At 43.9% G+C, this 26,168-nt stretch overlaps 2 protein-coding genes across 5 annotated transcripts in view; one reads left to right on the forward strand and one right to left on the reverse strand.

The window, feature by feature from the left end:
• Window positions 1-359: 359 nt before the first annotated feature.
• Window positions 360-17,472, reverse strand: EAF2 (ELL associated factor 2). The gene is made up of 6 exons (XM_075001401.1): window positions 17,307-17,472; window positions 13,595-13,689; window positions 12,473-12,609; window positions 11,677-11,822; window positions 9,159-9,422; window positions 360-1,197 (listed from the first exon to the last, which is right to left on the reverse strand). The coding sequence occupies exons 1-6, from the start codon at window positions 17,470-17,472 to the stop codon at window positions 1,151-1,153; spliced, it is 855 nt and encodes a 284-aa protein (XP_074857502.1). The 3' UTR covers window positions 360-1,150.
• A 270-nt stretch (window positions 17,473-17,742) lies between these two features.
• The window catches only part of IQCB1 (IQ motif containing B1), a 45,661-nt gene continuing 37,235 nt past the window's right edge, over window positions 17,743-26,168 (forward strand). For 2 of the 4 annotated variants that reach the window (XM_075001260.1, XM_075001257.1), the window contains exons 1-4: window positions 17,743-17,800; window positions 21,371-21,484; window positions 22,199-22,361; window positions 24,119-24,248. In XM_075001260.1, the coding sequence (XP_074857361.1) occupies window positions 21,385-21,484; window positions 22,199-22,361; window positions 24,119-24,248 (393 nt within the window). In that variant the 5' untranslated portion in view covers window positions 17,743-17,800; window positions 21,371-21,384. Of the gene's footprint in view, window positions 17,801-18,025; window positions 18,286-20,940; window positions 20,964-21,370; window positions 21,485-22,198; window positions 22,362-24,118; window positions 24,249-26,168 lie in introns of those variants that run through there. The other 2 variants (XM_075001259.1, XM_075001258.1) reach the window with 2 other exon arrangements.

A 26,168-nucleotide genomic window follows, 5' to 3' on the forward strand; every position in this document is an offset into this window, starting at 1 on the left:
CTTTCAGCCTTTTCATGTTCTCTAGACCTTTGATCATTCTCATTGCTCTCCTCTGGACCCTCTCCAATTTTTCCACATCCTTCCTGAACTGCGGTGCCCAGAACTGGACACAATACTCCAGCTGAGGCCTAACCAGCGCAGAGTAGAGCGGGAGAATGACTTCTCGTGTCTTGTTCACAACACGCCTGTTAATGTTCATGTTGTGTTCTAGCCATTTTAGACCTCATACTCAATTGTATTACCTTGTTCTAATTTACATGTTAGCTCATCGGCAAAGCTACTAAAGAAAATTCAATCCATATTACCTCAGAATTTGCATAATCATGACAATCAGGACCATTAAAATTATAAATATTGCTTTATTAAATTAAGTTAATCAAACTCCCAGAAAGGAATTATATGATTTCAGATACAGAATTCAATGAAGGAAACTCATTGCTGTCTTTATAGTTTATCTAAATACAGATAGGGAGAGGCCGTAAGGAGTCCAGCTGGTCCAAGAAAAGGCAGGGAAAGGGCAAGATCCCTGAAGGGACATAAGATTCAGAAATATAAAAAAGTCCTACAATACAATTAAATTAAGAATTCAGTGATGTGTTGTAAACTGGAACTGCAAGAATGGACCATATTATTCAGCAGTTTCCTTAACATTATGAACTGTGGACAGAATAAAAACGTAGCTTACACATCAGATCTCAGTTTGTCCTCCTTCCATCTCCTCCCTCTCCAAACAAAAAACAACATAAAAAGTTAAGAGATCAGCCCTGAACTGTAAGGGCAGGAGGAAAACTTGCCTCCATAAATACTAGAAATTCCCCAGTCCCGCATCTATTATATAAAGTACCTAGCTGTTCTAAGTCAGATTCAAGTGCAACAGGTGGTTGAGGCAAAACCCAGAATCTTTTTGTAAGAACTGATACTGTACTACAGTAATTTGGAAGAGACTAACAAGCATTCAGAGCAGCAACTAGGCATCAGTGCTGCTGTACCATTGATGTGATTTGCCAGCAGAAAATTAAGATGTCTCTATTTCCAAAAATTGAGGACATTCATTTCAATCTGGGGTAATCTAACCTTAGTGCAAAAACAGATGCTATGACAGCTTTAGCAAAGAGAGGTGATGCATCTTTATTAAGGCCAATATTCTTGTTCAGTCATCACTGTCGCTTCCAGAGTCACTCAGCTGCAAGTCATTTCCTAAAATAGAAGACAAAGTCAGGTGAATGAAATACAATAACTATTTTTCCATCAAGAAAAGTTGTTTTCCCCACCCGCACCGCTCCCAACCATCCAGTATTTTCTACATCTACAGAGATCCAAGATGTATGTGCAGCAGTTGGACCCAATGTTCTAGCAGAGAAGAACAAGTTGTACCATAGAGCGAATGGAACCGCAACGTGCAATTACGGGCGGAGGGCAAGTTCAGCTCAGCCAGGAAGATGGCAACCCATGTTTGCCACAGTTTCCAACATGTAAATTGGTGATGCTGTATGCAGCAGAAACAATTCCCAAACTAAAAACAAGGACGCAAAAAACGGGAGGTGCTGACCAAAATCGCCAGCTAGGAGAGGGAGGCAAAAAAGGTAAAAGGAAGAAGAAAAAGTGAACCTATTGCTGGCATCAATGTTACTTTATATAATAATTCTATGACAGATGTGGATGGACATTACTATTTGTGAAGCTGAACTGAGATACAGAAAGTGAGAGAACCGGTGAAGTTGTACAGAATTGTCATCAATGTTTTTTTTACTGAAGTAGAATGCGTGTACTGTGCCTGACATTGTGTAACAGTATTCACAGAACCTCCAAATCCAAAAGATAAGACAGTTTTGTAAGTTACATATAACAGACAATTTTGAAGAAGTGGAAACTTGATCCTTAATATGCAGATGTTTGGTTAAAAAAACAAAAACAAACAAACAAAACAAAAAAACCAAAACCAGTTCAGTTTATGTGGCCTGGATATCTGAAGTTGGTTGCCTTAGTACAAAATGTATTTGTGCAGATAAAGAAATACATTTTATGTCTGGATCCTATATATCATTGTACTAGGGAAATTTAAAACATAGTTATCATTACTCTATACATTTCACTTTTTAATGATTCACAAATGTTAAGCATAATAATGAAGGCAAATTACAGATCCTGCTTTAGGCAGGGGACTGAACTAGATGACCTCCTGAGGTCCCTTCCAGTCCTAGAATTCTATGATTCTACTGGAAACTTAACACCAGAACATTTGATAGATTTAAACACTCATCTGCTATTAACTACCTGAGTGATAGTCTAAGGTGCTACTCATTTGTGTGATGTTTGAAAGCCATGCACTGTTCATACTCAACCCACCATAAAAGGAGTTTATGTATAGGAATTAGTGCAAGAAGACCACAGCAGATTAGCTAGTTTCCTCATCCACCTTTTGATACTCTATCAGCAGGAAAGGTGTTGGGGAAATGCAGTTTCATTAAAAAAATAAAATAGTATACAAGTTATTGTTGTCTGCATAGATCTAAATGATTCTTGCATCTGTTTAAGAGCAAAGTAGTATGCAAGATGAAAACGCACTATATGCGCACACCTTAAAAAAAACACAGGACAAGCTGTGGAGCAAGACAGCAAAACAAATGATCAAAGGAAATATTTACGTATACTGTCACTGAAAAATCAATGGCAGTTGTTTTTAAATGCGACACCAGACACATGATTATTGAGAGCTTGCAACAGTTCTAAACATAGCAGAACGTAAGTTCTCCCTGCCATTTTTTCCCCCTCAACTAGACAACTTTTCTACCACTCCCCACCGCCATCTCCCACACAGGTTGAAATTAGGGCCTGATCTACTCTAGGGATCAAAGTCAATCCCAGATACTCAATTCTAGCTATACCATGTGCCTAACTAAAATTGATGTATCAGGATCAACTTTCATCCCTGGTGTAGATCAGGGATTTTAGGGCTTGCACCAACGTCCCTTACTCTACTTATCAGTGTGGAGTACCAGGGTCTATGGCCAAGGCGAGAGACTGATTTTGCAGTATCTTCACACACACACACGACAGAATCGATCCCCGGAAGATCGACTGCGGTGCGCTAAGTCCCCCAATACCTCCTGTAAGTATAGGCATACCTAAGGGATATTGTCAACAGTAAATGTATATTTTTATAGATGCGTTAGTTGTACTGCATAAGCCCTTCTATTCCGCTGCCAAATAGGTAGTTATAGAGCTGTGTTTTAATAAAGGAAACAAGAAAAGAATCTTTCCTGGTTTTGCTGTTTGAAATGCTAAACAAATAGGAAAGCTACCAAGGAAACCAACGATATACAAAGTACTCACAAATGCTCCTAACTTTGTCAGTTACTGCAATCTTCAGTACAGTACGGTCTCAACATTCGTGAGGGTTCCATGTTGAGAACCCTTGTGAATGTTGAATATCACGAATATGGCTCCCGCTAGGAGCCCAGCCACTGGCACTCCTGCCAGGAGCCCTGGGGAAGCAGCAGCTGCCGGCGCTCCGTGTCGCGGGGGAAGCGGCCACCGGCGAACAACTCAATTTGCGAACATTAAGTTTGCGAATGTTGAGACCCTACTGTATTATGTAAGAGGGAAGATGAGAAGAAGGGGTCAGTATAAAGTGGGAGAAGGGGTGCATGGATGTGTACCTCCAGATTGGTAGATCAGGGCTTTTCAGGTAAGAGTGATTGAAGTCCCTTTAAACAAAACTTTTTTTTCTGCACTGTGTCCTTGGCAAGCTTTATCACTGAAAATGGTTACAGGATGGCCCTTTGCACCAGGGCACCGAACACTCTGTCTGTCTCAGAGTTTTTAATGAAATGGGATCCCCAGCATCTTTTCTGCTGATAGAGTATCAGAAAGTGGAAGGGGAAGCTAGCTAGTCCACTGTGTCCTGCCTGCATTAATTCTTGCACACAAACTCATTCCAGCTGGTGAGACGAGTGTCAGTAATACAAGGCTTTCAAAGATCACATAAGTGATGTAGCACTAAGGCTACGTCTACACGTGCACACTACATTGAAATAGCTTATTTCGATGTAGCGACATCGAGATAGTCTATTTTGATGAATAACGTCTACACGTCCTCCAGGGCTGGCAATGTCGACGTTCAACTTCGACGTTGGGCAGCACCACATCGAAATAGGTGCTGTGAGGGAACGTCTACACGCCAAAGTAGCACACATCGAAATAAGGGTGCCAGGAACAGCTGCAGACAGGGTCACAGGGCGGACTCAACAGCAAGCTGCTCCCTTAAAGGGCCCCTCCCAGACACAGTTGCACTAAACAACACAAGATCCACAGAGCCGACAACTAGTTGCAGACCCTGTGCATGCAGCATGGATGCCCAGCTGCAGCAGCAGCAACCAGAAGCCCTGGGCTAAGGGCTGCTGCACACGGTGACCATAGAGCCCCGCAGGGGCTGGATAGAGAACGTCTCTCAACCCCTCAGCTGATGGCCGCCATGGCGGACCCCGCTATTTCGATGTTGCGGGACGTGGATCGTCTACACGTGCCCTACTTCGACGTTCAACTTTGAAGCAGGGCGCTATTCACATCCCCTCATGGGGTTAGCAACTTCAACGTCTCGCCGCCTAACGTCGAAGTTAACTTCGAAATAGCGCCCAACACGTGTAGCCGTGATGGGAGCTATTTCGAAGTTGGCACCGCTACTTCGAAGTAGCGTGCACGTGTAGACACGGCCTAAGACTACAGCAGTGAAAAACCATCTGCTTGTAATGCAAGAGGCAGCTAGAAAGAACATATAGGATTGGAAGATTGTAAACAGTTTATTAAAAAAAAAAAAAAAAAAAAAAAAAACCACAAAAACACAAAATGTAGTCTCACTACTTGGTTATATCATTTTAAATCTTCTGCATTTTGGTTTTACATGAAAAACGCAGAGATAGCTTAAAATCTACTCAAATAAAAGCATTTTTTCCAAGGCAAGAAGGTGGCTACAGTTGAACTTGAAATCATGTAGTACTCAACATTTGCCTTTACCACTCTACCCTTCCAGTTCCCCAACTGCTGTTCTTGTCTCTGTCCCACAGTCCACCACAGAAAACAAGTAATAGCCTTTCACATGGTCACAGCCTTTAAAAGCCGTTTCCACATACCCAAGCAGGCCATCTAATGCTAATCATAGACAAACCAAGACACTCGTGCCAAGGTCTCCACAATAAGACAAGTTCTGTTCCCCTCCCAATGTTAGGAAAAAACAGAACCTGAAGTAAAACACAGCTCCATTTTGTACCCAGGCCTTGCAAAGGCCTACAACTTTCCAGACAGATTCTAACCTGCATGATCCCAGCATAAGTTTCAATATTGAGGCACCAGAGCTCTTGATATAAACCCTTGCATTGTCAGCATTTTGCAAAGCTTCAGCTGTATGACTTGAGTTATTTGACTAACCTCCCATGCCCCACAAAATTCAAGTTACCGTTAAATTTAACGTATCAATAGGACTGCACACAGAAAACCCCAACTAATCCTCTAGTGCCCTGACTCTGCAAACATGCTCATGCTTAAAATGTATGCATTTGAGTAGCCTTGTTGCAATCCATCCCTCAAGTGTAAAGATCACCAACCAGCACTATCTTAAGATTCCCTGTTTTAAACATATGTTTACATAAAAGATACTGTTTGAGATAGGAGAAATCTGTGTCGGATCCCTGATTCCTAACTCCTAGGACTTGAGTCCACAGGCTAAATGCCTTGCTTCTGCTTTCACTACTCCTCCTCCACTCCTGCTGTGCTTCTCAACTCCATGGGTGGTGCCTCAGAAGAGCATCTGGTGAGCCGTGCTCCTCACAGCAGTCAGGGTAGAGTGCCATTTCATCTCAGAACACTACTTTGTTATGGTGTGTTCAACATTTTAAAAGCGTCTGTTGGGAACTGGAAGCGACACAGAACTACAGAGCTGTTAACAGGTAAACTGGATTTGAGCTAAATTTTAACCAGTTTTATATCTAAACCAGCCTGAAGATTTAAACCACTCAAAGGCCAGAGGATCCACCTCCCTCCCTGCAGAGCTCTTCGGCCCCACAGAGACCCTGGGCTCCTTGCTGTGGTTTGGGTATTGCTGCTAGTTTCAGACATCAGAATGTTTCACTATGACAGTTTTAACGGATGCCATGAGCCACCTGTACTTGGGCGTAAGTCTTTCACTGAGAGCTCTGCCAGCTATGAACCAGCCATTAGTCAGTAAGACCGTACATTTGATTCTCCATTCTTTTTTTCTAAATGTGTGTAAAATGGCAAGTTTGAAAGTATTCTCATGTCTGACTGAAGGGACCGAGATATATGGAACTTTCTAAAACTAGGCTTCATATTACAATCAGTATTTGCTTTAGGCCAGTGGCAGGCAAAACAACCCACAGGCTGCATTTAGCCTTCCAGAACTTTGGATCTGGCCTCCCATGATCCTCTGGCCCACCACTATCCTGCAGCCCAGGGGACCCTTGTTTTTTTGTAAGTGTAGACACGGCCCCTGTGCGTTTCAACCTAACCCTTTTCACCTTATGCGTGTGGGGAGGGAGAGGGGGCTCCGCACACTGCCCTCACTCCCAGCACAATCATGCCAGCTCCCATTGGCCATAAACCAGCCAATGGGAGTTTCCTGGGCCATGCTTGCAGGCACATGCAAGTGCACGAAGTCTCTTTCCAACCCAGTGTGTGTATGGTACAGAGATATACATGGCCCCAGCAGCCAACTGCTTTGAACATCATGTGGGGACACAGCAGGCAAGGAGCCTGATGGAGGGTCACATTTCGCTGTGGCTGGGAGCTGCCTAGAATAAGCGCCTCCTGACCGGAGCCCGCCTCTGGCACTCCCCTTCACCTCCCTGCCCCAGGTCACAACCCAAACCTTTTGCCTCCCCCGCTGCCCCTGGTCACAACCCAAATTCCTGCACCTCATCACACCGTCCCAGACCCTGTACCCATTCCTGCTTCCCTTCTCCAGGTCAGAATCCTCTCCAATACCAAAATCCACTTCTGCACCAAACCTCCATTTGAAACCCCACACCTCCTCCATTAACATACAAAAGTGTGGCCCTGGACCACTTACAAAATTCTTGGAGCGGCTCCCCACCTGCCATCAAACATTATTGTCCATCACTACTTTAGGCCACGGAATTTGAACCAAAAATTTTAATCCTTTTACGTAATAATCCGATGTTTTCGGTCTAATCTTATTTTTGTGAAGAAAGTGCTATGTGAAAATAAAGCTTATAACAGAAACCTGATTGTAATCTTAGCTACATCATATACAATTGTAACTACCTCATTACCAATTTTCATTCTTTGCAGAAATGAAACACAAGACGAAAATATTTCATACACAGCATAAACAACCTAAAGAGCTTAAAAACTTCAGTGCACATTATCATTAAATGAAGGCCTATAACCAAGTTTTTCCAAACTTGGAGTCTGCAGTTAGGAATCTACTCTCTCATTCTCTTTTTAAAAAAAAAAAAAGCAGCCATTTTCAAACACAGTTTCAATGGCAGCAGTAGGTTCTCAGCAGCTCTGGAAAGGTAAACCATATTTATTTTGGTGCTTTGTTTGAAGACTTTTACCTAAGTCAACTGTTTGCTTGCTGCTATTCAAACCAGTGACATACCTCTTTCTGGGCAACAAGATTTATTTAAAAATTTCAGTTGGACTTAAACTATTTTACATTTGTCATAATTTTCTTCAAGCAAAACACACAGAGAATTAGTTTTGATTGCTAGCAGTCTCCCACCCTTCAACATGGACAAAGGTGTGAAACATCCTCCCTTCCCTACACACATAGGAAGGGACTGGCACCTTGTAACTTAGAAAAGCCTCTATGAATCACAAGACTTCTGAGTGTCGGAGGGTTAGCCGCGTGTGGCTAGGACAGTGGCCCTCATCCTTTCCAGACTACTGTACCCATGTCAGGGATCGGATTGGTCTTTCACATCCCCAGGTTTCAGCTCAAACTACTCGCTTACAAAATCAGGCATAAAACCACAGACGTATCACAGCACGCTATTTCTGAAAAATTGCTTACTTTCTCATTTTTACCATCTTATAAAATCACCTGAATATCAATATTGTTCTTACATTTCAATACGTACTTGCATGTAGAGCAGTATAATGAAGTCATCACCCAAACCCTTCCCCTGCCCTGATCACAACATCTTACCAAACAAACCCTGTACTCCTCCTGCCTCCCTCCCCCAGGTCAGAATCTTCATGCAGAATCACCTGCACGACCTTTTAGTTTGTACTGACTTTGCTAATGCTTTTTATGTAGCCTGTTGTAAAACCAGGCAAAGAGCTAGATCTGGGTTCTCAAAATTTTCACTGCATCAAGATCCCCTTCTGACAAGAAAAATGACTGCATGATTCTCGGGGATGGGGTGGGGATGGTGGGTATGGACTGAAGCTTAAGCCTACTTGAGTCCCTCCACCCTGAGTTGGTGGCCAAAGCAAAAGTCCAACCCCCACTACCCAAGGTGACAGGGGCCTGTAACCTGAGCCCCACCACCCTGGGTGGAAGCTCTCAGACTTAAGCACCAAGCAGCAAGGCTTGGGCTTTGACCCAAGACCCCAACAAGTCTAATGCCATCCCTGGCAACACCATTAAAACAGGCATGTGACCCACTCTGGGATCCTCACTCTCAGTTTGAGAGCCACTGATCTAGATGAGCTGATGTACCCCCTGGGAGAACTCTGTGTATCCCCAGAGGTACATCTACTAATTCAAAGGTTCTCAACCAGGGGTATAATGCCCTCTTGCAACTGAGTATTACCAGGACAATATTATTCCAGTATCATCTACTCAGGAAATCATATACATATGTTTTGGGAGTGCCTAGACAGTTCAAACATTTTCAGCACAAAATTACTGTCCTATAGTTCCAATGTATGCAATTGAGAGGGAGCCAGTACAGCCTATGACATTTTAAACTGCATCAGCTTTAATTTAAATACCCCTGCTGGGCAAGTAACTTTTAGCCCAACTTCTAATTCAGATCTCAACTGAATAATCAAACCCCAGAAGCTCTTCCCACAATTTTAATTACAAAAGAGACAGTTACAGAGTCTCTGGTTTCTCTTAACATTCCTGAAGCCAGAGATTGTTCTTTTTTTAGTGCACCGACTTCTGTACTTACTTAGTGTATTCATCATATGGCCACCAGTCTCCTGAGATTTGTTATGACTGGCATCCATGTCAGGGATGGCCTGTTGTGGTATGGCAGACATAGGCTGTGGTTGCAAGCAGGGCATTGACATAGGCTGGGAAGGCTTTGCCCCCTCATCTTCTGAATCACTAGAACTATTTTCACTGCTGGATGAAGAGGATGATGAACTTCTTGATTCAGATGAACTGTCAGAACTACTCATCTGGTCCATGACACTAGCCTCTGCCTTTAGCTCTGAAAATAAGATGTAGAATAACTGAGAAACAAAGGAACATGAGTCTCAGAGTTTAAAGGAGAAGACAACAAAGGAACTGCTGCTTATTACAAGGCATAAGTGACTGAATTGAAAGACACAATATCCAGGAGTGAAGTGTGGGATACGAGGAACCTGATCACTCTACTTGTAACAGTCCTTCACTCTTTGCTGTCTTATTATTAGGCCATGTGCTTCTTTCAGAGCAGAGATGCATTAGGCTTCAGATAAGGCTGCCAGCCAAGATGCTACCTCCCACACTCCAGTGGGCAGCAAACTCTAACTCAACCTTAATATCTATATCTGATTAAGAAGTCTCATTTTCAGACTTTTTTTAATATCTCTACAGATGTCTTATAGGAGTCAAGGGACAAATAGTGAAAAAAAGGAATTTTAGTGGAACATCTGAAGGTGCATCAGCAACAGCTGGTAGCCACTTTGCCAGGATAACCAACACGTATACATCAGTCCCGGGGTAGCCAACATGTGGCCTGTGGGCCAGAATCCAGCCTATGGAGCCTTTACATCTGGTGCCACAAAGCCGGCAGCGGTGCCATAGCTGGCTGTAGGGTGCAGGGTTGGCAACCTGAAGCGACAGAGCTGCATGCGGCTCTGCACGCTGCTGCCACAGACGACTCCTCTGGCTCCCTGCCCTGCCACACCGTGCTGAAATAATGGAACTCAATTTAATTGGTTTAATGGCCAGCAGGAGGGATCCGGTAGTTAAACTAATTAAATTGAGTTCCATTATCTCAGCACGACAGGGCTGGGAGCGCTCCGCACTGCAGGTGGGGGAGGGAGTAGGAGAAGTGGGGGGAGCCATTCAGGGCGCTGAGGAGGAGGAGGCGGCCATGGTGAAAGAGCAGCAGGGGGCAGCAGCGCACAGCTTGTGTCTGAGGTACGCTTATCCTGAGCTTGGGGCAAGGGAGGAGTTAAACCCGGGGATGGGAGAGGGGAGGGCTTGGGGCTATTTTGTTATTCGGCACCCAGAACATATAAAAATTGCTATGTGGTCCCTGAAGCAAAAAAAGTTGGCCACCCCTGGTCTAGACATTTATTGTTCTTAATCCCAAATTAAGCATTGTGGGATACCTGCAGCAATTACCCATATTTTAAAAGTTATGGAACAGTTTCATTAAATCGTTGTTAATTCTTTTTATAGGACTATGGAAAAATTTAGAACAGCAAAAAGGAAACCATCCAGACCCCAGCACATAATTTACTGTGGCCAAACAAATAAATCTGATTGGCAGCACATAGGGACAGGGCTTTGGTGACTCACTCAGAATTGGTTTTAAAACAAACAGACCATGGAGAAAAATTCTCAGGTTTCTCACGCACTTGAGCACCACTTTCTTCTGCAAACGTAGGGACTTTTAATTGCCTTTTTGTGGCGTAAGACACTCTGGTCAAAGTTGGTGTAAATCACAAAGAAAAGGCACCCATATATTGAGAGAGATCTGTGGAAAAACTGTTTAAAAGAATGCCGAGCACCTTTAATGGCCAATATCAATTCATATTAATAAAACTACCACCTGTTAGCATTAACATAGCAAGTCATTATCATCTGCTTTTTTCTCCTCCACCATTAAAAGAAAAGAAGTGCCTCTCCTACTGAATTAAAAATAAAAAGGTTGCTTCTGAAAAACTCTCCCAAAAACACAGCATATGGCATTGTTCTCAAAGACAGGATTTATGCAAGTGTTTGATTGTCTCTGAACCATACAGGGAATCACTTCTGCAGGTCTGATCTGATCTGGAAGAGTAAAGCGCTGTTTGAATCTCTCCAACCACATTTACGGGACAACAAGCTCATACAAATTCAGCGTTTTAGTCAAAAGAGCTATAAAGCATTTTAACCAAAGGTTGTTGTTTGCAAAGGACAAAGAATGAGGAGGGACAGGTTGAGTGAGAAACAAGTGGGGCACTGGCCGATACAGTTTCAATGCCACAGCTCTACCATGGAGCCAGTAGCTTAAGAGAGCAGCAGTAGCAGGACTCAATGAGAACTAAAGCAATGCTCATCATGACCGTCAAAAAACTATGAACTGATTTAAGTCTCAGCTTTAAATGGTTTCCAATAGTGTTGGGTTGCTTCTCTCCTCAAGACAGCAATTAAACTACAGAGGACGCTGCCTATGTAGCAGCGTCTAGCGTGCACTTCGTTGGCTCTCAACTTTGCACTGGCATGTCTGCAAAACTTTGGAAACAGTAAATGGCACGGTTGTAGTTTACCTCTCTCGATGTCATCCATAGGAGAGGATGGAGACATCTTTTCTTTCGGTGGAGAATTTTTAACATTATTTGGAGTCTTACTGGCATTTCGCATTTGCTGCTGTTGCTGCTCAATACGAGATTGAACCTTACTGCTTCCTTCAGCTCTGTACAAAAGGGCAAAACATTTAAATTGATTCCAGAAAACAATATTTAAACAAAATAAGAACTACACGCTAGTCTGAGCTGTGTGTGCAGCTATTTACCATGTTTTTCTAAACTGTATTACTACAGCTTTAGGTTTCTAATGCTATTAGAGTGGTACCCAAAAACTTTCTAATTAGATGACCTACCAAGCGTGTTTTGTTTTGTTTTTTGTGACACACTATTACACGTCTGTACCCTCCATCCCAGCACAACCCTATTCCTGACTTGGTCCTCAGGACCAGATTTGAAAAAGTGAAATTTTGCTGAAAGCTTGGTATGCATGTTCGGCTATTTCTAAGGACTTGCCTAAATGGTATGTTGGTGCACATCAGCCAGGGTGTGAATTTGAGTGCACATGTATCATGCAATAACAGGCTAAGTTGTCCCTGCTGGTTCACACTAAAAGTTCTCTACTGTGTGCAGACATAGCCTTTTTCAAACTGTACTAAAGGAACATGCACTAAGGTCCACATGGCCAGCGAATACACAACATGTTGGTATGCTGAAGACTAGACACCCCACCTGGTGTACGCCAAAATACATGTACATAAGCCCTAAACCATTTTCATAATGAGTTAGAGACACAGCAGTTTCTTCTGTAGTCACCTACCTGGTTTTCTTCACAGTGATGTTACTGCTAAGTTTTTCTAGTCGACATTCTCCAGTGTCATGATTGATAATTAAGATACATTCCTTTAGATAAGGTTTTTTGGAGCCCTTGAAAACTGTTACTGGTGGAGTTGAACCCTATTTAAATTGGAAACATATCTAATTAGCATTATTTCAATAGACTTATTTGTATAAACAGTGAAAGAGCCTTTACAATAATAAAAACTACCATCACAACTGATCATTTATAGCCTTTTAAAATCTGTTACCAACTAATTCAAGTGAAACTCAGATTAATAGTAAGGAAGGATGACATCATGTCCCTGTCCCTGCCACTGACTTCAGTACAGCTTCCGTTCCACCCCAGCTAGTTGGAAATAAGCTACTAATCTCAAAATCCAGTTGCTAACAGACACACACGACAAAACTACCATTAAAAACTAGAACTGTTGTTGACAATATCAGAAGAGCAATCTGGGATTACAGGAGAATAAATTATCCTTCTCAGTGGGGGTGCCCTCCCACCACTTTGGGATTGTGCCATAATGTCAAGCCAGTGTCTGCACTGTACTTGTTTTACAGACAGAGAATTTTAGGGTTGTCAATTACAGCATATTTGCAGCACAATGAATTCACTTAATGTGACAGTCTAATTACTCAACCTTTGCAATTCTGCATTTGCTGGTGTGTTTATTTCTGTCTCCATGCTTTAAAGAAGTACAGCCTTGAAACAGCAGCAGCCTGAAAATGCGGAAACCCTTCTACTTTCAACAGATACGGTTATTCAGTAAGAAAAGCCTTTACTTTTCCCCACTCAAGGGCACCATTCTGGGAGTGGGGTGGGGCAGCAGCCACGCATAATAGGGCACTGTTTGCTCTTCTTTCTGTTCCCCTGATGATCAGGGAGAGTACACAAATTGTGAGAGTTAGTCCTTTGCCCTCTCCCCTCAATGGCCATGAGAGAGTACCTGCACACAAGCATGCATTTTCCCCTTGTTCCTGGACAGTCAGAGGAATGGGAAGAACAGCCATTATGTCCCATTACATCCCATTATGCAGGACTGCTGCCCCCCTCCCAAAATGGCACCCTTGTCTCTGCCCTGTAAAAATATTTAGCCCTTACCTCAATGTTTGGCAGTGTTATTGTCACCTGTTCACCTTTGCCAACTTCAAGGTCTCCTTCAGAGGATGTGTCAATAGACGCAGGCTTGAAGTCATCTATGAATTTAAGAAAAAAAAAAAACCAAAATAAAAACAAAAACACAAAACCACCTGATTTTCGTAAGTCCCTTAAATACCAACACACTTTTAACAAAATCTAAAGGTGGTGAGTTTTGGAAGGTATTTAAAAATCAATGACTTATTATCTTTGCTTGTGTAGCATCCACAATTACCTTAGCAGATTTTTTCACAACCCACAGATGTCACAGTCCAGATAGTTTTCCTGATATTCAACCTACATTTCATCAGGTTTTGGTGTTAGAGCTCTTCAAAAATAATTGAAAAAACTTTTATTTTGATTAATAAGGGAAGTTTTTCTGTTCATCTCACATTCACCAAAAAAATAAAAGTGGGATGGGCAAGCCAGCTTGCTGATACTTGAAGGACCACCCCCCCCCCCCCCCCCAAAGATACAGAATTAGTTTCAGGTTGAGACTGACCCTAGAAAACTTCAGCCCAAACATGGAGGTTGAAGACAGCTGTGACTAAAAACAGGACAGTAGACTGGAAATACATATGCACTCTCTAACTACGGCATGCTCCTACTCTATTAAAAGTATTAAAGTCAAAACCATATACTCTGGCAAGGTTGTGCCTGTTGTTTTTAAGTACATATATTTCTCTCTAAAATGGAATCATTAAAAGCCACCAGTATATACTTATTTTGGTCTCCTTTATTATCAGTCATTCTCAGAAGCCTAAAAATGTCTCCATTTGTGCTGATATGGACTTCTCCCTTTTGCATGTTTCAAAGAGTTGGTAAACTAGAAATGAACATTATTTTGTTTCATCAGGTAGTCAGCCCTGCTAACACAGCTCACATAATTTATTTCCAGGGTCCTAAACAAGCTCCAATAGTTACAGGCCTCTGAGCAGCACTTTACCAACCCTAAGCACCTCAGTTCTGGACCTTATTGTGGTAGGAATGAGCCTATGTCTGTCTTCAGGGGGTCTTGTGTGTAACTAGCACTGTGGCCCACCTTTCCAGTAATGGGTGACTCAAGAAGTGTCCAGTCTACCTACTTGTAAGAAGTGTAACAGCTAGGATTACAATAAGAAAGATTAGAGGAAAAATATGGCTTTTCTGTTTATTTTGTGCATTTCAGAGCACTCAGTGTTGCCGGTTTCCTCGTGTTTTTCTTCAGAATGTCAGGGAAGAGAAACATTTTGAAAAAGAAAAAAGGGATTGTAAACCCACAAAAAGTCAGCAGAAAAACTTAAGGCCAGGTGGAATACTAGAGCCTATTTCTACTTTTCTTTTTAAAGGTGCCGAGCAAATTGCAAGTTACAGCACCCCTTTAAACGCACTCTCAGCTTTTAGGTTCCTTTTACACCCTCCTCCTCAACAATGTGGGCACATCTATGAAATATGATTCAATGTGCTCACAGAACATACATTACCCATCTCGTCTCACTATGTGAGAGCACACAGGAGAATCTCCAGAGAACATGTGAGACGCTGAACCTTGGGGATCATTCTATAAATATTGAGACAGCAGAACAAAAGCGGCAGCCCTAAATTACCAGAACTATAATCCTAACAGCATTTGTTTCCTAGATACCTTCAGAATCTGTGAGAACACACCTCTCAAGGATAATAGTTATTATGTACTCAGGAAGGGCATATGAGCTTTGAGGCAATACTACTTTTAATTTATGATTGTTGAAAGCCCTGCCCTTGCCAAGGACAGGGCTTCAGTCCAAATTGAGAGATTTTTGTTGCATTGTAACAAGACACTATTATTTCCCATAAATATACCTTTAATGCATGTTACATGAACTTAGTGCCCACAAAAGGAAAAACTAGATGAAAGACACAGGCACGCAGTGTGAACTTCACCCTAAACTTTACTAGCCACACACCTGCTCATTAGTATAGCTCAGAGTCTCTCATGAACGATAACTGCAACCTGCTGTAAATTGTATGATTTTATATTCAAGATATTGGATTAGAATTTAAGAGACCTACGTTCAGTTCCCAGCTCTGCCACAAACTCCCTTTGTGACTTCAAGCAATTCACTTGATTATCTGTGCTTCAACATTTCATATCATGGCTGTATATTACATCCCTTTCTCTCATCCCTCTGTTGCTTCTTTGGATTGTCAACTCTACAAAGGTATGAACTGTTTCTTACCAAACGCCTATACACTGTCTCCCTCAATGGGGCCCTGCTATTTGTTAGAGGCTCTAAGTCAGTAGTTGGGAACCTATTTTCTATCAGGGGCCACTGACCCAGCCTGAAGGGCACTTGTACGAAATAAATAGGCAAACAAACAGGTTACAGGGTGTCAGGAAGGGTGTTAATTTCCTCTGATGTATGACCGGCCAAGCAGTTCCATGTCTGGGGGGAGATGAAGTCCCAGGGGTGTGACCAGACAAGTAACAGCAAGCTCAGGTTAAGGGAAATACAGATGCACTGTGGATATGACCAATCAGTCTGTGCCATGCCCTGAGTGGAGAAGTAATGCTCCGGCAGGGGTGACAGGGCACCAGGGGATTCAGAGATCCCCTGGGTTATGACCTGCCAAGCAATGACATGTCCAGGGAGTGGACCATGAGCAACGCTGGGGTGCGATCAGCCAAGTGAGCAATGTAGCTACATCCACACTACATTCCCCTTTTGAAAGCGGAATGCAAAGGAGCGAGATTGAAAATGCAAACGAAGTGCTGACTTACAAATCTCACATGTCATTTGCATAATATTGTGCAATCACATTTTCAGAAGAAACTATTTCTAAAGAAAAAACAGCTGTGGAGATGGGGTTCTTTCGAAAATAAACCCCATTTTCCAAAGAACCCTTCTTCCTGAAACAAAACAGGGAAGCGTAGGGTAGATGTAGCTTGTGTGGGTGGGTGGGGGGAGTTGTCACAGAGATTCCAGGTGGATGCTGATCTTCTTTGAGCTATGACCAGTGAGGCAGTGCCATACTCCAGTATAGCGAGAAGTCAGAGAAGTACTGGGAGATTCTGAGCACCCCAGGGTCGTGGGGTGACGTGTGTGTGTGTGTGTGTGTGTGTGTGTGTGTGTGTAGGAGACATCACATGGATTTCAGGAGGATGCTGACCATGACCAGCCAGGCACTGAGTGGCAGGTGTGAAGGGAAAGGAGGAACAGGGATGCCAGGAGGGTGCCAGGCTCCCCCACAGCTGTTGCCAACCAGGCTCTACCAGGTGGGGAGGACACAAGGGTGACAAGAGGGTGCTGATCTCCTTGAGGGCTGTGATCAGCCAGGTGGTGCCAGGAGAGCGCTGTTCTCCCTGGGGCTGTGACTAGGCAGGCAGTACCAGGGGGGCTGGGGGCACCAGGGAGCCAGGAGGGCGCTGTTCTCCCTGGGGCTTGACCAGCCTGGCAGTACCAGGTGCGAAGGGCAGCGGGGTGGCAGGAGGACGCTGATCTCCGCCGAGCTGTGACCAGCCACGTGCTGCCTGGCCCGGCGATCGCCCGGAGACACGGCCAATCAGGTCCCGGGGGGTGGGGTAGGAGGTGTCCGGGGGAATGACCAGCCAAGCCCCCGGAGACGGATGCCTAACTCCGAACGGGACAAGCCCCGGGTGCCCAGACCGCCACCGCCGCCCCCTCCCCCCGGCGGCCGATCCCCGTCCCGCACTCACAGCGGACGGTGTGGAAGGCACAGCGCGGCTGCTTCTCGAAGCTCTCGCCCAGCTTCAGCACACGCTCCTTGGGGTCAAAGAGCTGCGGGGCCGCCCCGTTCATAGCGGCTCCCCGAGCCGCCTCACACCATCGGGACACAGGGCAGCCCCCGCCGCCGCGGAACATGCCCTCAACGCCGGGGGCGGAGCCACGCCCACACAGCCCCCTGATTGGAGGTTGCTTTTTCCTGGCTCCGCCCACTGCTGGGGGGAGGGTTAGCGCCGGGATTAGGAAACGCCCACCCAGTACCCCTACTGGCGGCTGCTTCTTAGCTCCGCCCTGATCATGCTTTCGTCACTCATAGGGCAGAAGCCGTTACGGCTGGGTCGTGACCCGTCGCGAGGCATCAGTGTTCCGTATGCGGATTTCACAGTTAAGGGGGGAGCAGGTTTCGCAGCTCTCTTGTCTGCGCGCTTGGCCTCTGGACGTGGATATGCAAATTACAGCCGCAGGGGTACGCTGCGGTTGGCTAAAGGCCTCTGTGACCTCATAGCTGGCAAGGCTGGGGCGGGCGGGGCTTGCGGCCGGCCGTTGCAACCCGGGCGGCGGTTGGTTCGGGCAGCGCGGGGTGGGGGCGCGTCCAGATGGTGAGGGATGCGAACCGCGCTGGGGCAGGGGTTGCAGTTTTATTGGGGTGCGGCATCAACTCCCCGGGGGAGGGGCTCTCCAGAGCTCTTGCTAGGCGGGGTCATAGGTGGGTTCCTCCCTCCCACCTCCGTGATGTCCCCCCACCCTGGGGACTCTCCCCCGTCCTTCCTTGGCCGCCTCCCGCCCCTTCCCTGTGAGCCTGGCCTCAGGAGCGGCGAGGCCCTAGGCCAGCTGGCACGGATGTCCTGTAAAGTGAAGGCGGAGGGGGCGGGCGTGCTGCCTCCGTGAGACTTTCCACGGACCTAGGGCCGGATCCTTAAGGGCAGTCAGGAGCCTAAAGGTAGTCAGCAGGTGAGCCATTGGCCCGGAGACCCCCTGGAGGACCTCTAAAACAACAAGTCCTGTGGCACCTTGTAGATTAACAGATATTTTGGAGCATAAACTTTCCTGGGCAAAGACCCGCTTCTTCAGATGCATGAGGATCTGTGCCTTCCTCCTGATGTGAGACCGTGTCTTACTTGTGGGTTTGCCCACAAGAGGCCAGCAATCCCCAAGGTTCCCTTTTAAGGATGAGTTCTGCAGAATCAGGGCCTTGCCAGTTTTTGTGGGTTTTTTAATGTAATGAGTTGACTAAGTGTGTGTGTCATCACTGTTCTGCATAAAATGGACCTGGAATTGCCCAAGTGTGTGCCTTATATGCATTCACTCACTCACTCACTCTTTGCCGGAGCAGTGTTAAGGTTACCTTTCAAAAGAGAGGAGACACCCGCCCCATACACACACATGCTGCCAGTAAGTAGAGTTGGGGTTACCTTTCAAAAAGGACACCCCTGAGAGGGAGTGTATGCAGGTACACTGGGTCTTTACCAACTCATGCATTAATGTATGATATATACTATGGGCTGGTCTACAGCAGCACCCTACTTCAAAGGGAGCATAAGTAGGGTGTTGGGAGTTTATTAATGAAGTGCTTCAGCACTTCATTAAGTACATTTTCCCCCCATGGCAACTTTGAAGTGTTAAATTTTGAAGTGCCGGCTCGCATCCTCAAATTTTTGAGGAATAAAGGGACTTTGAAGTACCCTGGCAGATGAGCCATGGCTAGGCAAGAGCTGTCACTTTGAAGTTTAACATTTGGAAGTTACCGTGGGGTGGAATTTGCTTACTTAAGTGCTGCATATGCACAGCAGAGCTTCATTAATAAACTCCCAACACCCTACTTACCATGCTCCCTTCGAAGTAGGGAGCTGGCGTAGACAAGCCCTTTAACACATTAGTACGACGTGAGTTGGTAGCTATAGATATACTCCTTCTCAGGGGTGTCCTTTTTATATGATAACCCTAGAAGTGTGTCCTGATTCGTGTTTTTGGAGGAAGACGAGCTGAGTTCTGTTAAGTTGCCAGGAACTTTATGTATATAGGCATGATAAAGAAAGGTGCATTTAATTTGCTTTTTTTTTTGAGGGAGACACCTTTATGGAGAACAAGGTGATAAAAAGAAAAAGAAGACATTTTGCTTGGCTTTTTGAGATGTGTTCCTATTCATCATGAGTCTTTAAAAACCAGCCTTCAATTAAGTCTCTTGCTGCCTTTTTTATTTTATTTTTTTTTTGGTCCTTTGTATGTTGGGGTTGTAGTTATTGAGAGGTGTGGCTTACTTCCATAGAATCATAGGGCTGGAAGGGACCTCAGGAGGTCATCTAGTGCAGCCCCCTGCTTCAAGCAGGCTCAACCCCAACTAAGTCATCCGAGCCAGGACTTAAAAACCTGTAGGGATGGAGAATCCGCCACCTCTCTAGGCGAGGCATTCCAACTTCCATGAATCTAATCCCTGTTTCCTTCGCATTAGAACATTCATTATTATTTCTATGACAGTAGTGCTTTAGGGCCCCACAACTCTCCAGGGCCCAAAGGTGGTAAACACTGTATAAATAATTATTAGGAGGTGGTCCATGCACCAAAGAGCTTGCAGCCTAAGCTAATGAGGTCTCTCTCCAGCACTGGGGTCTAAATAAACAAAACACATAACAAGAGAAAGGAAGTATTAATCCTGTTTTATAGATGGGAATTGAGGCACAGAGAGATTCAATTATTTACTGAAACTTACAAAGAATCTCTCACAGAGTTAGGAATTCAGATTGTGTGAGCCCCTTTTGAGTTCCTTAGCCATAAGACTGTGCTTCCTGATTTTTTTTTAAGGAACAAGTGTCAACATTCTGGAGCCATCTCTACCATTCAGTCTCCATGATGAATGGTAAACTGAGCTGAAGTTACTGTGAACCTAATTTTGACCCAAACAGTTTAAACATTCTCATTATTTTGCATTGTCTTGGAAGTCTGTTGTGTTCTGTCACATACTATCATCAATAATAATGAGCTGTGCATGTAAACACTTGTTAGAAGCTCAAAATACATCGGATTTTCCCAGCAATTTTTGTCCTCTCTCAAATATGTCAAAGTTGGATTAGCAGAGCAGTCTTGGGAGGATGAGATGGAAATGTAATACTGTTTCTGCTCACCAGTGTGCCTCAGACCAAAAGTCCTATAAGAACCCCTATGAATCAAATGTTCTCTATATGCATGTATAGTATACCAATTGTAGATTCACTAGTACATCCTCTGTGCACAATACCATTATGGATTCCTACTTTGTTAAACAATTCTGAGTGTGTTGGGTTTCTGATCCTCTTGGTTTTACCAAAAGTCTCCTGGAATCAGGTCCTATTTCCTGGAGGTTCTGTAGCTAAACCAGGAGATTTTGTGTGCTAACAGTTTGGTGGCACAGTGGGGCTAAGGCAGACTTCCTGCTCGCTCTGGCACTGCACTGTTCCCTGGGGGCAGCCAGTACAACCCTCCCTGTGATGAGGCAAGAGGGAGTCACTATCCTGAGTGCTAACTCCTCAGTTCCCATTAGCTGGAAACTGCAGCCAATGGGAGCTGCAGGGGTGGTACCTGCGGACAGTGCCTGGCTCCCAGCCTAGGAGTCATTGCCAGGGTAATACGCTGGTTGCTTGGGGGATCTACTGAAGGTAAGTACCATCCCATCACCCCAAATCCTTGCCCCATCCTGGATCCCATGTCCAAACTCCCAGAGCCTGTACCCTCTCCTATACCTCTTGCATCCCCAGGCTCTGACCAAAGCAACCTCTTACAATCCAACTCTCTCAGTCCCATCCATAGCCTGCACTCCTTCCACAACTTGGGCCCTGCCCCAGCCTGGTGAAAATAAGTGGGGGAGTGAGGCTGGAGTGAGTAGGACGGAACCATGGAGAAGTGCAGGGGCCCTGTGGAAGGGGCAGGGTGGGGCCAAGGGTGTTTCGGTTTGTGCCATTAGACAGCTGGCAATCCTTATAGGTGTGATATATATTATCTGCAAAGCACTATATGTTAAAAGTTTTGCGCTTATCTGCTTGTTTACTGACTTATTAAAATATAGCTGACCCAGGGAAAATGAAGCCAACAGATGTGGATTCCAGGATATTGGCATTGGCTGCTCAGGTCACTGAAAGCTTTGATCAGGATGTTCCTGTTTTGCTGTTGAAGATAAAAGGTAAATAAAGATGTACATCTGTTAGGGGCTACACAAGTTCAATAACTTAGAATTTCCTGTAAATCTTCCTTAATTGATGACTGGCTTGGGACCCACAGATGTGGCTGGAATCTGAATGAAAAGGAACTCTCACTCCAGTATAGTTCCTATGGTTCAGATTCCTTCCATGAGGGGTTCTGGGCTCAGAGTTTGTGGGGCTGGGAATGAGTGCCTGGCAGTGATATGAAAAAGCAAAATCTTAATTAATTTGTTCTCTCTCTTATGCATATCCTTCTACTACCTCCAGCAAGATCTATCCTAGCAGTGCTGTTCTGGGCATGGGCAATGGAAAGGGTGTGTGAGGAATGTCCAGCTCTGACATTTGACTATATTTATGATCAAGTTAACAAGAGTATGCACAATTTTCCTCTTAGTTTTATGTGAACTACCAAATTCATACATATGGGCTGTCAGATGATACATGTATTCTTGCTGCACTCTTCTAAATCTGTAACTAGAAATCAGGAATATGAGCTTAGATATAATATCTGTAAACATACAAATTAATGAATTATAGTAATTTAAAGTATGTTCTACATTATTGTTACCGAGCTTTTTCTTAACACTTATCTCAGATGTATATTTATACTCAGCCTTTATGTTTTGAAAAATAATTTTAGTTGCTTTCTTCTAGATCAGAAGTGAGCACAATTTTTTCTCTTTCTTCTCCCCCAGGAATTTTAAGTAGTACTTCTTTGGGAGGTAAAGAATCACAGAAAATTAAAAAGGACCTCTACTATTATGATCTTGTTCAATACTGTGTGGTGGTACTTAAACAAGATTACTCTCGACTGTGTGGGGGCTGGGCTACTGCTGCCCAGCTAGCAGAGATACTAAGGTAAAATGAAAAGTGGCTGTAAAAGTGTTAACGCTTGTTTTTCTTCACAGTGATCGTTTCACTCTTTTCTTTTCAAGTTGTTCTACCTTGATTTCAATAAAGAACAAGGTTTGCTGTGCAGAAGATGTCAGGGTGAGAGTATAGGGAGCAGTCAACGACAGAGAGGGCAGGCAAAGCCTAACTGATTCGCATAGTGTTTCAAATGCTAGGTGGATTATTAGGTGAAAACACATAATAGTTGAATTTAACCTTGTTTGTGAATTGTCATGATGTTTACCAATGTACTGCTTTTATTACGAATTGTTCACATGCTTCTTGCATCAACCTCTGGGTCATTCTTGGGTTTTTTATATATTATATGCAAAAGTATAAAAATGCTTTAAAAAGGGCGATTATCAATATGCTCTTGGTACTCCGTTTATCATGCAAAAATATACCACAGATAATATTCAAATTCAATAATTCTTCCTAGTTCAAAATCATCACCAGGCAATTTAAACTCAAATCACCTTCAAACAATTTTTATCTGCCTCGCCCCTCAAACTTTTAAGTTCTGAATCTAATGATAAGTCTTGCAATTTTTACCCTTAAGTGGGGAGCAAATTCCTATGCTGTGGAATCCTTGGAACAGCTTTGTGTCTCTAAAGCCATCTCTTCAGTGTGAGTTTTTGATATGAGAAATATGCCTCAAGATCAGGCATCAGTCACATTATGATATTTCTGTTTCCTGGTTGAGTGACCAAACATTTTGTAAACTGATTTTGCTTCCGGACAAAAATAAATTTTGTGGCAAAACAAGTCCTCTTGTAGTATATGAAATTTTAGTAGTTTACCCGACATTTGCTTTCCATGCACTATTCAGATTAATTACACTTGTATGCACAAATATTCATGGAAAGCTAACAAAAAGGGTTGCATATGAGAAGGTGGAGTTGCATTTCTGAGCAAAATTCACAAAATGGTCATGAGTAATGTTCCTGTTTGCTCAGCTCTAGCATAGAGAATGGAACAGAAAAATCTCCCATCAGTAGTTATTTCTAAAAAGCTTTCTTCAAAGATGCCAAGACATTAATACTGAGTGAGTGTTGAAAGGTAGACCTGTAGTACTCACGTTTAAGGAAAATTATGATTGCACTAAGTAACTAAGGATGTTCACCATTGCTCCTCCCCCATTCCCAGCTTCCTCCCCTCCCTGGGCCATTGCGGTCAGGGGCTGCTCCAGCCCAGCTGAAATGCCCCCATCCGTAGCATCCCCATGGGGCTGAAGCACCTGCTGCTCATGCCGGCAGAAGGCTGCTTCAGCCCCTATCAATGAACCACAACAGCACTTACTGGTTTACATTAACATCCCTAAAAAGTAACATCCACCCCCAGTTTTTCGTACTTTTATTTGCATGGTATTTTTTAGTTTACGAAACCTTCAGTTTGTGATTGATTTTAATCTGCCTAGTTTACTTTTTCAATGGTATTATAGTACCTAAGCATTACATTGATAGTATTTGGAACGGATCAGAACAGCTCTGAGAAACTATGGTTTTGGCCAAGACATGCTGTCATGGATAAAAAGTTCTTTCTCCAATAGCCTAATAATTCTCATTCCTTTGAGGTAGATATCTTGGAACTAGTGGCACCAGTTGTCCATTATACAATGTTGGAGTATATGTCAAGTGAGGTATTACTGCTCCGATGGCATTCATTTGCTTGCTTTTGTCCAACCGATGCTGCAAGGTTCAGATCTGTGTGCTCTTTCTTTTCAGTCAGTGTTGTGTGGGACTGGAGGTGAAAGAAAATCCTGAAGAATTTTACAATAAGTTACTTCCTTCAGCTGTAGATAACCTCCTGTTTTTGGGAAGACGTCTGCAAGCCCGGTTTATTCGAGCAATCAAGGTATTTGAATTGTTTGGTTAAGAGAGCACCAGGAACATTTTGTAACCATGTGACAATGTTTCTGAAATCATGTATTGATGTACAGTAAACTTTTTGATCCGGTATTTGTGTATTTGGAACACTCAAAAAACTGGCATAACTCACAGCTGAGTAGCTCTGGGCAGCAAGCACCAGGTGGGAGTGTGGAGAAGCTGTATCATGGCTGGGATGTGAGTTACTGAGTGTGCAAGTACTTCCCTGCCCTTTGGGGCTGGCCTGGTCAACGCCCACCTTGCATCTCTCGGTACTGCGTGTACACAGCTGGAGGGCTCCTCTGCTCTCCCACCTGGTGTCTGCAGCCCAGAGTGGCTCCCTGCGTGGCAAGGTGAGCCCCCATTGTCATCTTCAATCCACTTCTTGCTGCCCTCACCAACAAGATGGGGCAGTGGTTGAGCAGGAGCTGGCACTGGGGTGAGGGGAAAGCTGAAGTTTGTTACTGGGAAGGGCTTGTGCCTCCCCGAGCTGCTTTCTGTTAACCAGAATATTTGAATATCTGGCAACCTCCTGGTCTGGGGGCTGCCAGATATGAAAGAGTTTACTGTAGTAGGTTCTACTACAGATATGCAAACACCATAATATAAAAGGATGTTTTTCAGGATGGATACCTTTTTTTCTTTTTTCCTCCCCCCCCATGGTTGTTAATAACTGACTTGGGACCCAGCACGTTACTTTACTTTGAACCGGCCCTATAAGCTTCCAGCATTCTTCGTTTTTATGAGTTATTTTGCTTTGATTTTGACTGACAGGATACTGAGAACTCAAACAGTTTGTGCTAGTTATGTACTACCTTCATTCCAAAGATCAAGGCCAGAGCTGTCAAAGATACAGTAGACCCCTGAAATAAGGATGCTCAAGTCGCATGTATCTTGGGTTATTGCAACTCTTGAGTGCATTAGTGGGTAGTTTTGAAAGTCTTGCTCCTTTCCCATTTTGCAGGTAACCACTGTTTAGCTACATTTAAAAAGGCATTTCATGGCAAAATTTCCCAGTGTCTGAAAACCACTTGGAGACCCTGTGATTAGTCCAAAGAGTATAATTTGCATAACTAACCACAAAGATGCTGATGAATTCCATTAATAGAATTTTTCCCCTAAATATTATACTTCCTTTTGGCTGACTCACTTATTCAGGTTTTCATGCAATGGTGTTATGTTGGAAACTATGTGCTTCCAGAGTAGTGAGTATAGAGCAGCAATATGACATGCTCAGTTCTAGTAAGTGAATTTAGAGCTTGTGAAAGCTTTCGGATTGGCATCCCTGGAGACTGGTGTCTTCTATCTATGCACAGTGTGTAATTTCCCCACACTTTCTTATTATGTGCCTGAACCCACATGCTACTGAATCATGCACATCCGTGCAGGATTTATCATTGAGTGTAAGCACAAGCTATACCATAGGTCAGTACTTCAACTTCCAGTCATATTGTCCAGAGATCACTGAGCACCCAGCTTTGGCTGTGCAATTTGTGAGAAAGCTCCATTCTATCAAGCACAGGTAATTAATGGCTAAGTGACCCTTCCAGTCTCCCTCATAGATTTGAGAATTGTTTGCATAGTCCCTAAAATAATTCAGTTGAATGGGGTTGGGGGTTCATTATTAATTCTTTCAGGATCTGGTACCAGGGGATGGAGGAAGAAGTTGATGTAGACCCTCTGGGGAAGGGTACAAACATGGGACCCAGCACGTTACTTTTTGGGACTGGCCCTATAAGCTTCCAGCATCCTTCACTATTATGAGTTATTTTGCTTTGATTTTGACTGACAGGATACTGAGAACTCAAACAGTTTGTGCTAGTTATGTACTACTTTCATTCCAAAGATCAAGGCCAGAGCTCTCGAAGATACAATAGACCCCTGAAATAAGGATGCTCAAGTCGCATGT

This window comes from Carettochelys insculpta, chromosome 8 (genome assembly GCF_033958435.1).
Source record: "Carettochelys insculpta isolate YL-2023 chromosome 8, ASM3395843v1, whole genome shotgun sequence".
NCBI lineage: Eukaryota > Metazoa > Chordata > Testudines > Carettochelyidae > Carettochelys > Carettochelys insculpta.

Bases quoted from the DNA above. Each gene is read 5' to 3' on its own strand.
- EAF2 (XM_075001401.1), bottom strand. From the start codon at position 17,472: ATGTTCCGCGGCGGCGGGGGCTGCCCTGTGTCCCGATGGTGTGAGGCG. The intron at 11,823-12,472 runs GTAGGTGACTAC...CCTTTTGTACAG, and splicing joins ATCACTGTGAAGAAAACCAG to AGCTGAAGGAAGCAGTAAGG. The intron at 1,198-9,158 runs GTAAGTACAGAA...CTTCTATTTTAG, and splicing joins CCATATGATGAATACACTAA to GAAATGACTTGCAGCTGAGT.